The sequence below is a fragment of the Salmo trutta genome, chromosome 13 (genome assembly GCF_901001165.1).
Source record: "Salmo trutta chromosome 13, fSalTru1.1, whole genome shotgun sequence".
In the NCBI taxonomy this organism is placed as follows: Eukaryota; Metazoa; Chordata; class Actinopteri; order Salmoniformes; family Salmonidae; genus Salmo; species Salmo trutta.
In genome coordinates this window covers 65612370-65625263 of record NC_042969.1, presented here as the reverse complement: position 1 = coordinate 65625263, position 12894 = coordinate 65612370, and the positions used below count along the sequence as shown (strand labels likewise).

General features: G+C 49.4%; 1 protein-coding gene across 1 annotated transcript in view; it reads right to left on the bottom strand.

Moving 5' to 3' along the window:
- Positions 1–12894, bottom strand: part of pitpnm3 (PITPNM family member 3) — a gene marked incomplete in the record, with an annotated part of 144179 nt that overhangs the window by 90351 nt on the left and 40934 nt on the right. The window contains 1 exon segment of the mRNA XM_029773191.1: positions 5264–5368. Within this exon segment, the coding sequence (XP_029629051.1) occupies positions 5264–5368 (105 nt within the window).

Genomic DNA, 12894 nt, shown 5'->3' with positions numbered 1-12894 from the left:
CGGCCTGTCAGGAAGTCCAAGACCCACTTGCACAGGGCGGGGTTCAGACCCAGGGCCCTGAGCTTAATGATGAGCTTGGAGGGTACTACGGTGTTGAAGGCTGAGTTGTAGTTAATGTATTCCTCTTGTCCAGATGGGATAGGTCAGTGTGCAGTGTGATGGCGATTGCATCATCCGTGGATCTATTGCGGCGGTATGCAAATTGCAGTGGGTCTAGGGTGTCGGGTAAGGTGGAGGTGATATGATTCTCTACTAGCCTCTCAAAGCACTTCATGATGACAGAAGTGAGTGTCAATCATGATGACAGAAGTGAGATAGTCAATTAGTTCAGTTACCTTCGCTTTCTTGGGTACAGGAACAATGGTGGACATCTTGAAGCAAGTGGGGACAGCAGACTGGGATAGGGAGAGATTGAATTTGTCCGTAAACACTCCAGCCAGCTGGTCTGCGCATGCTCTGAGGACGTGGCTAGGGATGCTGTCTGGGCCGGCAGCCTTGCGAGGGTTAACACGCATAAATGTCTTACTCACTTCAGCCACGGAGAACGAGAGCTCACAGTCCTCAGGAGCGGCCTGCGTCGGTTACACTGTCTTATCCTCAAAGCGGGCGAAGAAGGTATTTAGCTTGTCCAGGAGCAAGACATCGGTGTCCGCGACGAGGCTGGTTTCCCTTTGCAAGCTGTGATTGTCTGGAGTCCCTACCATGCAAACACACATAGTTCTACCCAACACACAATTAGCCAAAAAAACTATTAAATTAGCGTCAATTATAAGTCATGAGGGACCAGCCATCAAATTCACTAAGGGGGCTGAGTGTGTAACACAATATCACAGGGATAATTACATGGAGTGGTTACAGCCATTACTGTACAGCCATTGATGGCTATGACAGCACCTGTTGCTTTCCTATCAAAATCATGTCTGCAAGTCAAATGGCACTCTATTCCCTATAGAGTGCACTACTTTTGAGCAGAGCCCTATATAGGCCCTGGTCAAAGGTACTCCACTTTATAGGTAATAGGGTGCCGTTTTGGGATGCAGTCCACCGTCCAGTACATGGACAAAGGTATGTTGTTTGTCAAATCATGGAGGATGAAAATTAGATGCTGGTACAATAGATTACCTGCACGCTTTTAAAGCCACACAACAGTACTGCAGAACGTACAGTAACCTTTCAAACAGCTTTTGTAATGGAATAGCTGAGATGGGTTCCATTCTAGAATGACCTAACCATGAGGCCACTGCTACAGTACAGTGCCACTGACATTTCACACCCACTTTTTGTAACAGTGTTTGACTGAACATCTTTATATTAAGGTCTTTCATCTCTACAGGTGGGCATTCCACCACCATCGCGCAGACCCCAGAAACCCAGCAATTAAAACCATCTACTTCAATCTGTAGGACCTCATGCATGATCCTTACCTGATAAGCTACTGTAGCACACTGCTGTAGATATGGAATGATTTGGATATGGAAAATAAGAAAAAGGAAAGATATGTTTTCCTGCCTGGTATTGCATTTGAGGATGTTATAGCCAGCCAAGAAACGTTCTCTGAGTACAATACAGTCAGAGATCAATCAGTAAACCTTGAGCTGGAAATGAATGGTTTCTCAGTGAAGCCTTAGAGAAGAGAAAACCAATGAAGAGATTGCAATGTCTGTAAATGTGGACTATCTGACTTTGATCCTTCCCCAGACTTCAACGCTCACTCACCAATGTCAGGTCTAAGTGCTGACAAGATTTATATCCTTTGATTTATCATGTTTAGTTAATGTGATGTAATTAGTATTAGTGATGGTTGTTCAGTGTATGTCTCGAAAAAAACTCTCAGAAAGCATAAGAATGTCTCTATTTTGCTAGAAAAAACAATCCCGAAAGAGTTCACGTTGATACCCCTCATCCCTCCTTCTAACACATGGTTTGGAGATGTTTGATGTGTATATTTTGGCAAGAGAAGTGGGCACAGGGACTATGGCCAGCCAGAAATTAGGTGATTTCTATAGGGTGGCATGGGAGAAAGAGAGGGAGATGCTAGCAGGCATGTTTCATGGCCCAGTGATTGCTTCTTCATCACTCTGTCAGGCCTGCTTAAGACCCCCCGTTCTTAATTCCCCATTGTCTTGTCCAATAGAGAAGTTCAGCTGGTTTTACATTGGCTGTTGGGGTAAACACTCAATCTGTGTCCCAAAAACCACCCTATTTCCTTTGTAATGCACCAGGGGCAATATGGCTCTGGTCAAAAGTAGTGCACTACATAGGGAATAGGGTGCCATATTGGATGCGGCCTCAGACTAGAGACAGGGCTGAGTAACTGTGTGGCTCAGTGAGTTATCTGATGTGAGCTGCTGTTGTTGTTGCACAGTCTCTAAACTGTACAATTCTTTAATATAAAAAACACTGTCCTCCCTGAACTAGCAAAGCATTGTGCTGTATTTCTGCCATTGATGTGTCTCATGATCAAGGCTGTGGGATTTCTGAAGTACAATACGGCTGTTGGTTCAGTCAAACTGTTCTGATGATCTACCTGTGCTCTGAGACAAAATAAAACATGAATCTACATTAAATACAGTCATTTGCATGAGTCTGCAGTACAGTGAAGTAGCTAATTAGTCAAATCACTTGTCTGCATAAGATCAAGTTTTAATTTCTTCATTTACATTTGAAAAACATATTCAATTACATTTAACACTAACCAATATTTCATTAATGTGATTTAAGATTAAATACAGTTGATGTCAAACATAGTCAGTCTGAATAAAGGGAAGTAGAGTGATGGAGAGAGGGAATTTTCAGAGAAGGTATTACAGTAGCTGCTTCCACTAGACATGCATGTATCTGCCTCTGGAAAAAGCCCTGTCAATCTTCAAAGACCAACAAATAACCAAGAGAGAGGGAGTTACTTAAAACCAAATAAATCCCTGGGGGTTGCAAATCAGAGCACTGAGATTAAAATGAAAAATAAGTCAAACAGAAAACAAAAATAAACCATAAGAACAAAGTAAATAGAGAAATTGATATGGTCCTGCTGTACATACCTACACATACGTTACAGTCACAAGACGCAGGCCTCCTTATTGTCCCGAGAATTTCTAAGCAAACAGCTGGAGGCAGGGCTTTCTCCTATAGAGCTACATTTTTATGGAATGGTCTGCCTATCCTTGTGAGAGACGCAGACTCGGTCTTGACCTTTAAGTCCTTACTGAAGACTCATCTCTTCAGTAGGTCCTATGATTGAGTGTAGTCTGGCCCAGGGGTGTGAAGGTGATCAGAAAGGCACTGGAGTGACGAACCGCCCTTGCTGTCTCTACCTGGCCGGCTCCCCTCTCGCCACTGGGATTCTCTGCCTCTGACCCTATTACGGAGGCTGAGTCACTGGCTTACTGGTGCTCTTCTATGTCGTCTCTAGGAGGGGTTGAGAGTGGGTTGAGTCACTGACGTGATCTTCCTGTCCGGTTATGCACCCCCTCAAGCTCGTGCGGTGGAGGAGATCTTTGTGGGCTATATTCAGTAAGTTGGTGGTCTGTTGATATCATTCTAGTGGTGTGGGGGCTGTGCTTTGGCAACATGGGTGGGGTTATATCCTGCCTGGTTGGCCCTGTCCGGGGTATCGTTGGATGGGGCCACAGTGTCCCCCGACCCACTATTGTCTCAGTCTCCAGTATCTATGCAGCAATAGTCTATGTGCTGTGGGGCTAGGGTCAGTCTGTTATATTTGGTGTAATTATCCTCTCTTATCTGTTGTCCTGTGTAAATGTAAGTATACTCCCTCTAATTCTCTCTCCCTCTCTCCCTCCCCTCCCGGAGGACCTGAGTCCTAGGACCATGCCTCAGGACTACCTGGCCTGATGATTCCTGGCTGTCCCCAGTCCACCTGGTCGTACTGCTGCTCCAGTTTCAACTGTTCTGCATGTGGCTAGGGAAGCCTGACCTGTTCACCGGACGTGCTGTTTTCGACTGTCTCACTCTCTATACCGCACCTGCTGTCTCAACCTCTGAATGCTCGGCTATGAAAAGCCAACTGACATTTACTCCTGAGGTACTGACCAGTTGCAATACATTTGATTGATTGAGTGATTGTTATGACCGATAACGAGGAAAATTCACATTTTCACTATAGTGACTCATTGCCTTCCAGTAGACTTATTCCGACAAGAACAAAAGGTTTACAAATCAATACATGTAGCAGAGCATCAACGTCTATCTGATTTTAAACTAACCAAACATAAAAACACATAAATGGATGTTTGAAGTTGTTTGAATTTTGATGGTTCAAAGGTCTCATTTGTGATTTGTTGTGTGAAATTCTTTGTTTAACTGCACTAAACAGTGTAAATATATGCATGAGCTTGTGTGTTTTTGTTTGTGAGAGTGCATGTATGTCTTTGAGAGCAAGCAGCTCCACAGTACTGCAGTAGGAGGTGGAGAGAACTGAACAGATGTTCAGAGGGTATTAGAGCCCTCTCATGCCCCCAGGGTACCCTATGTGTAACGTACCTTGTGATTGGTCCATGTGTCTCAGTGTACCCTGTGTGTAACATACATTGTGATTGGCCCATGTGTCTCAGTGTACCCTGTGTGTAACATACATTGTGATTGGCCCATGTGTCTCAGTGTACCCTGTGTGTAACATACATTGTGATTGACCCATGTGTCTCAGTGTACCCTGTGTGTAACATACATTGTGATTGGCCCATGTGTCTCAGTGTACCCTGTGTGTAACATACATTGTGATTGGCCCATGTGTCTCAGTGTACCCTGTGTGTAACATACATTGTGATTGGCCCATGTGTCTCAGTGTACCCTGTGTGTAACATACCTTGTGATTGGCCCATGTGTCTCAGTGTACCCTGTGTGTAACATACATTGTGATTGGCCCATGTGTCCCAGTGTACCCTGTGTGTAACATACCTTGTGATTGGCCCACGTGTCCCAGTGTACCCTGTGTGTAACATACCTTGTGACAGTGTACCCTGTGTGTAACATACATTGTGATTGGTCTATGTGTCCCAGGGTACCCTGTGTGTAACATATCTTGTGATTGGTCCATGTGTGCCAGGGTACCCTGTGTGTAACATACCTTGTGATTGGTCCATGTGTCCCAGGGTACCCTTGTGTAACATATCTTGTGATTTGCCCATGTGTCCCAGGGTACCCTGTGTGTAACATGCCTTGTAATTGGTCCATGTGTCCCAGGGTACCCTGTGTGTAACATGCCTTGTGATTGGTCCATGTGTCCCAGGGTACCCTGTGTGTAACATGCCTTGTGATTGGTCCATGTGTCCCAGGGTCTCGATCTGCTCCACCAGGTCGTTGGAGTTCCACTGGCTCATCCCCAGGAGGATGGCACTCTTCCCCTCCAGCACATCTGCTGGGACACACAGACACACAGGGAGGAGGGTTACAATCTGTCTGTTGGGGGACACAGACCCACAGGGAGGAGGGTTACAATCTGTCTGTTGGGGGACACAGACACACAGGGAGGAGGGTTATAATCTGTCTGTTGGGGGACACAGACCCACAGGGAGGAGGGTTACAATCTGTCTGTTGGGGGACACAGACCCACAGGGAGGAGGGTTACAATCTGTCTGTTGGGGGACACAGACCCACAGGGAGGAGGGTTACAATCTGTCTGTTGGGGGACACAGACACACAGGGAAGAGGGTTACAATCTGTCTGTTGGGGGACACAGACACACAGGGAAGAGGGTTACAATCTGTCTGTTGGGGGACACAGACACACAGGGAAGAGGGTTACAATCTGTCTGTTGGGGACACAGACCCACAGTGAGGAGGGTTACAATCTGTCTGTTGGGGGACACAGACACACAGGGAAGAGGGTTACAATCTGTCTGTTGGGGACACAGACCCACAGGGAGGAGGGTTACAATCTGTCTGTTGGGGGACACAGACACACAGGGAGGAGGGTTACAATCTGTCTGTTGGGGGACACAGACCCACAGGGAAGAGGGTTACAATCTGTCTGTTGGGGGACACAGACACACAGTGAGGAGGGTTACAATCTGTCTGTTGGGGGACACAGACACACAGTGAGGAGGGTTACAATCTGTCTGTTGGGGGACACAGACACACAGTGAGGAGGGTTACAATCTGTCTGTTGGGGGACACAGACCCACAGGGAGGAGGGTTACAATCTGTCTGTTGGGGGACACAGACCCACAGGGAGGAGGGTTACAATCTGTCTGTTGGGGGACACAGACCCACAGGGAGGAGGGTTACAATCTGTCTGTTGGGGGACACAGACCCACAGGGAAGAGGGTTACAATCTGTCTGTTGGGGGACACAGACACACAGTGAGGAGGGTTACAATCTGTCTGTTGGGGGACACAGACACACAGGGAAGAGGGTTACAATCTGTCTGTTGGGGGACACAGACACACAGGGAAGAGGGTTACAATATGTCTGTTGGGGACACAGACCCACAGGGAAGAGGGTTACAATCTGTCTGTTGGGGGACACAGACCCACAGGGAGGAGGGTTACAATCTGTCTGTTGGGGACACAGACACACAGTGAGGAGGGTTACAATCTGTCTGTTGGGGGACACAGACCCACAGGGAAGAGGGTTACAATCTGTCTGTTGGGACACACAGACCCACAGGGAAGAGGGTTACAATCTGTCTGTTGGGGGACACAGACCCACAGGGAGGAGGGTTACAATCTGTCTGTTGGGGGACACAGACACACAGGGAAGAGGGTTACAATCTGTCTGTTGGGGGACACAGACCCACAGGGAGGAGGGTTACAATCTGTCTGTTGGGGGACACAGACACACAGTGAGGAGGGTTACAATCTGTCTGTTGGGGGACACAGACCCACAGGGAGGAGGGTTACAATCTGTCTGTTGGGGACACACACCCACAGGGAAGAGGGTTACAATCTGTCTGTTGGGGACACAGACCCACAGGGAGGAGGGTTACAATCTGTCTGTTGGGGGACACAGACCCACAGGGAGGAGGGTTACAATCTGTCTGTTGGGGGACACAGACCCACAGGGAGGAGGGTTACAATCTGTCTGTTGGGGGACACAGACCCACAGGGAGGAGGGTTACAATCTGTCTGTTGGGGACACAGATCCACAGGGAGGAGGGTTACAATCTGTCTGTTGGGGGACACAGACCCACAGTGAGGAGGGTTACAATCTGTCTGTTGGGGGACACAGACCCACAGGGAGGAGGGTTACAATCTGTCTGTTGGGGGACACAGACCCACAGGGAGGAGGGTTATAATCTGTCTGTTGGGGGACACAGACACACAGTGAGGAGGGTTACAATCTGTCTGTTGGGGGACACAGACCCACAGGGAGGAGGGTTATAATCTGTCTGTTGGGGGACACAGACCCACAGGGAGGAGGGTTACAATCTGTCTGTTGGGGGACACAGACCCACAGGGAAGAGGGTTACAATATGTCTGTTGGGGACACAGACACACAGGGAAGAGGGTTACAATCTGTCTGTTGGGGACACAGACCCACAGGGAGGAGGGTTATAATCTGTCTGTTGGGGGACACAGACCCACAGGAAGGAGGGTTACAATCTGTCTGCTGGGACACAGACCCACAGGGAGGAGGGTTACAATCTGTCTGTTGGGGGACACAGACCCACAGGGAGGAGGGTTACAATCTGTCTGTTGGGGGACACAGACCCACAGGGAAGAGGGTTACAATCTGTCTGTTGGGGACACAGACCCACAGGGAAGAGGGTTACAATCTGTCTGTTGGGGACACAGACCCACAGGGAGGAGGGTTACAATCTGTCTGTTGGGGACACAGACCCACAGGGAGGAGGGTTACAATCTGTCTGTTGGGGGACACAGACCCACAGGGAGGAGGGTTACAATCTGTCTGTTGGGGGACACAGACCCACAGGGAAGAGGGTTACAATCTGTCTGTTGGGGGACACAGACCCACAGGGAAGAGGGTTACAATCTGTCTGTTGGGGGACACAGACTCACAGGGAAGAGGGTTACAATCTGTCTGTTGGGGGACACAGACACACAGGGAGGAGGGTTACAATCTGTCTGTTGGGGGACACAGACACACAGGGAAGAGGGTTACAATCTGTCTGTTGGGGGACACAGACCCACAGGGAGGAGGGTTACAATCTGTCTGTTGGGGGACACAGACACACAGTGAGGAGGGTTACAATCTGTCTGTTGGGGACACAGACCCACAGGGAGGAGGGTTACAATCTGTCTGTTGGGGGACACAGACACACAGGGAGGAGGGTTACAATCTGTCTGTTGGGGACACAGACCCACAGGGAGGAGGGTTACAATCTGTCTGTTTGGGGACACAGACACACAGGGAGGAGGGTTACAATCTGTCTGTTGGGGACACAGAGACACACAGGGAGGAGGGTTACAATCTGTCTGCTGGGACACAGACCCACAGGGAGGAGGGTTACAATCTGTCTGTTGGGGGACACAGACACACAGGGAGGAGGGTTACAATCTGTCTGTTGGGGACACAGACCCACAGGGAAGAGGGTTACAATCTGTCTGTTGGGGGACACAGACCCACAGGGAAGAGGGTTACAATCTGTCTGTTGGGGGACACAGACCCACAGTGAGGAGGGTTACAATCTGTCTGTTGGGGGACACAGACACACAGGGAGGAGGGTTATAATCTGTCTGTTGGGGGACACAGACACACAGGAAGGAGGGTTACAATCTGTCTGTTGGGGACACAGATCCACAGGGAGGAGGGTTACAATCTGTCTGTTGGGGGACACAGACACACAGTGAGGAGGGTTACAATCTGTCTGTTGGGGGACACAGACCCACAGGGAGGAGGGTTACAATCTGTCTGTTGGGGGACACAGACCCACAGGGAGGAGGGTTATAATCTGTCTGTTGGGGGACACAGACACACAGTGAGGAGGGTTACAATCTGTCTGTTGGGGGACACAGACCCACAGGGAGGAGGGTTATAATCTGTCTGTTGGGGGACACAGACCCACAGGGAGGAGGGTTACAATCTGTCTGTTGGGGGACACAGACCCACAGGGAAGAGGGTTACAATATGTCTGTTGGGGACACAGACACACAGGGAAGAGGGTTACAATCTGTCTGTTGGGGACACAGACCCACAGGGAGGAGGGTTATAATCTGTCTGTTGGGGGACACAGACCCACAGGAAGGAGGGTTACAATCTGTCTGCTGGGACACAGACACACAGGGAGGAGGGTTACAATCTGTCTGTTGGGGGACACAGACACACAGGGAAGAGGGTTACAATCTGTCTGTTGGGGGACACAGACCCACAGGGAGGAGGGTTACAATCTGTCTGTTGGGGGACACAGACACACAGTGAGGAGGGTTACAATCTGTCTGTTGGGGACACAGACCCACAGGGAGGAGGGTTACAATCTGTCTGTTGGGGGACACAGACACACAGGGAGGAGGGTTACAATCTGTCTGTTGGGGACACAGACCCACAGGGAGGAGGGTTACAATCTGTCTGTTGGGGGACACAGACACACAGGGAGGAGGGTTACAATCTGTCTGTTGGGGACACAGAGACACACAGGGAGGAGGGTTACAATCTGTCTGCTGGGACACAGACCCACAGGGAGGAGGGTTACAATCTGTCTGTTGGGGGACACAGACACACAGGGAGGAGGGTTACAATCTGTCTGTTGGGGACACAGACCCACAGGGAAGAGGGTTACAATCTGTCTGTTGGGGGACACAGACCCACAGGGAAGAGGGTTACAATCTGTCTGTTGGGGGACACAGACCCACAGTGAGGAGGGTTACAATCTGTCTGTTGGGGGACACAGACACACAGGGAGGAGGGTTATAATCTGTCTGTTGGGGGACACAGACACACAGGAAGGAGGGTTATAATCTGTCTGTTGGGGGACACAGACACACAGTGAGGAGGGTTATAATCTGTCTGTTGGGGGACACAGACACACAGTGATGTCTATTATAGAACCCAATCACATACTGTAGTTGATGCTGAGAACTGAACAGATTATCTGGTTGGTTAACACAGAGGAGAGGGGAAATCCAGACAGATGCAGGAACAGACACAGGGACACTGAACACACACACACACACACACATACAGGGACAGCGGTTAGAATCTCAGAACATAGACACACAAAGAGCGGGTTAAAGTGGCTGGATGCCACAGAAAAAATCTATATTTGGTTCTGTCAATACAGTCATTTCCATACAGTTTATTTCTGTCCTTTACTACATGTCCCCTAGTTCAGCCAAAACCAGACACAGCAGTTGTGGAAAGAGACTACATCAGTGACACATGGCATGTAACAACCAATCAGAGGATACTCAGACTCCCATTGGACCATCATCAGAGCAAAGTTGAAGTGACAGCGTGATGTGTTAATGATGAGCATGAGCCATGGTCAGAGTGGTTGTCTGCTGTGACGGTCGCTCTGGGCTGCTGCAGTCACAGTACCATGGTCAGAGTGGTTGTCTGCTGTGATGGTCGCTCTGGGGTGCTGCAGTCACAGTACCATGGTCAGAGTGGTTGTCTGCTGTGACGGTCGCTCTGGGCTGCTGCAGTCACAGTACCATGGTCAGAGTGGTTATCTGCTGTGATGGTCGCTCTGGGCTGCTGCAGTCACAGTACCATGGTCAGACTGGTTGTCTGCTGTGACGGTCGCTCTGGGCTGCTGCAGTCACAGTACCATGGTCAGAGTGGTTGTCTGCTGTGACGGTCGCTCTGGGCTGCTGCAGTCACAGTACCATGGTCAGAGTGGTTATCTGCTGTGACGGTCGCTCTGGGCTGCTGCAGTCACAGTACCATGGTCAGAGTGGTTGTCTGCTGTGACGGTCGCTCTGGGCTGCTGCAGTCACAGTACCATGGTCAGAGTGGTTATCTGCTGTGACGGTCGCTCTGGGCTGCTGCAGTCACAGTACCATGGTCAGAGTGGTTGTCTGCTGTGACGGTCGCTCTGGGCTGCTGCAGTCACAGTACCATGGTCAGAGTGGTTGTCTGCTGTGACGGTCGCTCTGGGCTGCTGCAGTCACAGTACCATGGTCAGAGTGGTTGTCTGCTGTGACGGTCGCTCTGGGCTGCTGCAGTCACAGTACCATGGTCAGAGTGGTTGTCTGCTGTGACGGTCGCTCTGGGCTGCTGCAGTCACAGTACCATGGTCAGAGTGGTTGTCTGCTGTGATGGTCGCTCTGGGCTGCTGCAGTCACAGTACCATGGTCAGAGTGGTTATCTGCTGTGATGGTCGCTCTGGGCTGCTGCAGTCACAGTACCATGGTCAGAGTGGTTGTCTGCTGTGACGGTCGCTCTGGGCTGCTGCAGTCACAGTACCATGGTCAGAGTGGTTGTCTGCTGTGACGGTCGCTCTGGGCTGCTGCAGTCAGTCACAGTACCATGGTCAGAGTGGTTGTCTGCTGTGACGGTCACTCTGGGCTGCTGCAGTCACAGTACCATGGTCAGAGTGGTTATCTGCTGTGACGGTCGCTCTGGGCTGCTGCAGTCACAGTACCATGGTCAGAGTGGTTGTCTGCTGTGACGGTCGTTCTGGGCTGCTGCAGTCACAGTACCATGGTCAGATGGTAGTCGTTGATGGGCCGGCTCATAAAGACAGTGACACACAATGTCCAATACACCTCTCTCTCTCTCTCTCTCTCTCTCCCACACATGCCTGGCATCTCAGAGTGGCTTTGACACTGTTCTGCCAGGCCTGTCCACTCTGATCACACTGGCAGGCCTACTGGTCGCTGTCTGTCTCTATAGCCCTTTATCTTCCTTCTCTTCCTCTCTTTCTGTCTCTGTTGATGCTAACACACACATGCAAAAATACACTAAATGTGTTGAGGCAGGGAAGCGTGCAGGTTTTAACCAAGCACTGAGAATGCACTGACTCATCTCCCAGAGAGCAGCACTGATGAGAGCAACTTACAGACACAATGGAAGAACACAACGCCTGTGAGGTGTGAAACATGCTTAAAGTAGAGAGAAGAACACAACAGAAACCCTGGCACTCCGAGCAGAGGAAAGGAGATTTTAGCTATGCAAACAGATCAAATATACAAGCAGCCAGAACCAAATAACACAGACTAAATAAAAACCTCCACCGCCCAGAGCCAAGAGGATCAGAAGGAAAGCCAAAATAAAGCAGCATCTCATTCAGATTCAGAGAGGGAAGGAATGAATGAAGGATGCGATCGCCCTATAACTGACAGCCCTAGATGAGAAAGAAGAGAGTAGGAGGGATGCAGGATCGTCCAACAACCTGACAGTACGGAGAGCGAGGGAGAGAAGAAAAGGAAGACTGATTGTATAGAGCGGGAGGTATACAGCCAGAACGGATGTAAACACTGGATGACAATGATCACTATGTCAACAACATTATCATGGTTCCAAACAGGACAGCACAACTGTCACGCCCTGGCCATAGAGAGGTTTTTGTTCTCTATTTTGGTTAGGCCAGGGTGTGACTAGGGTGGGCATTCTATGTTCCGTTTTCTATGATTTGTGTATTTCTTTGTTTTGGTCGGGTATGGCTCTCAATCAGGGACAGCTGTCTGTCGTTGTCTCTGATTGGGAGCCATACTTAGGTAGCCTTTTCCCACAGGGTTTTTGTGGGTAGTTGTTTTCTGTCTTGTGTTTTTCGCCTGACAGAGCTGTTGCGTTTTGTTCCACTTTGTTTTTTGATTCAGTGTTCAGTTTTAATAAATACCATCATGAACACGTACCACGCTGCACCTTGGTCCTCTCCTTGCAACAGCCGCTACAACAACAATATCGACTGTAGCCTAGCTACAGCATATGATAATGGTCATTACATAACTTTGATTTGCAAGTATAATTGAATACGGGTGTAAAAGTAGAGCTCGAGTCGATCAGGACATGACATTATAAAGGCTGTGGAAGATGGGTA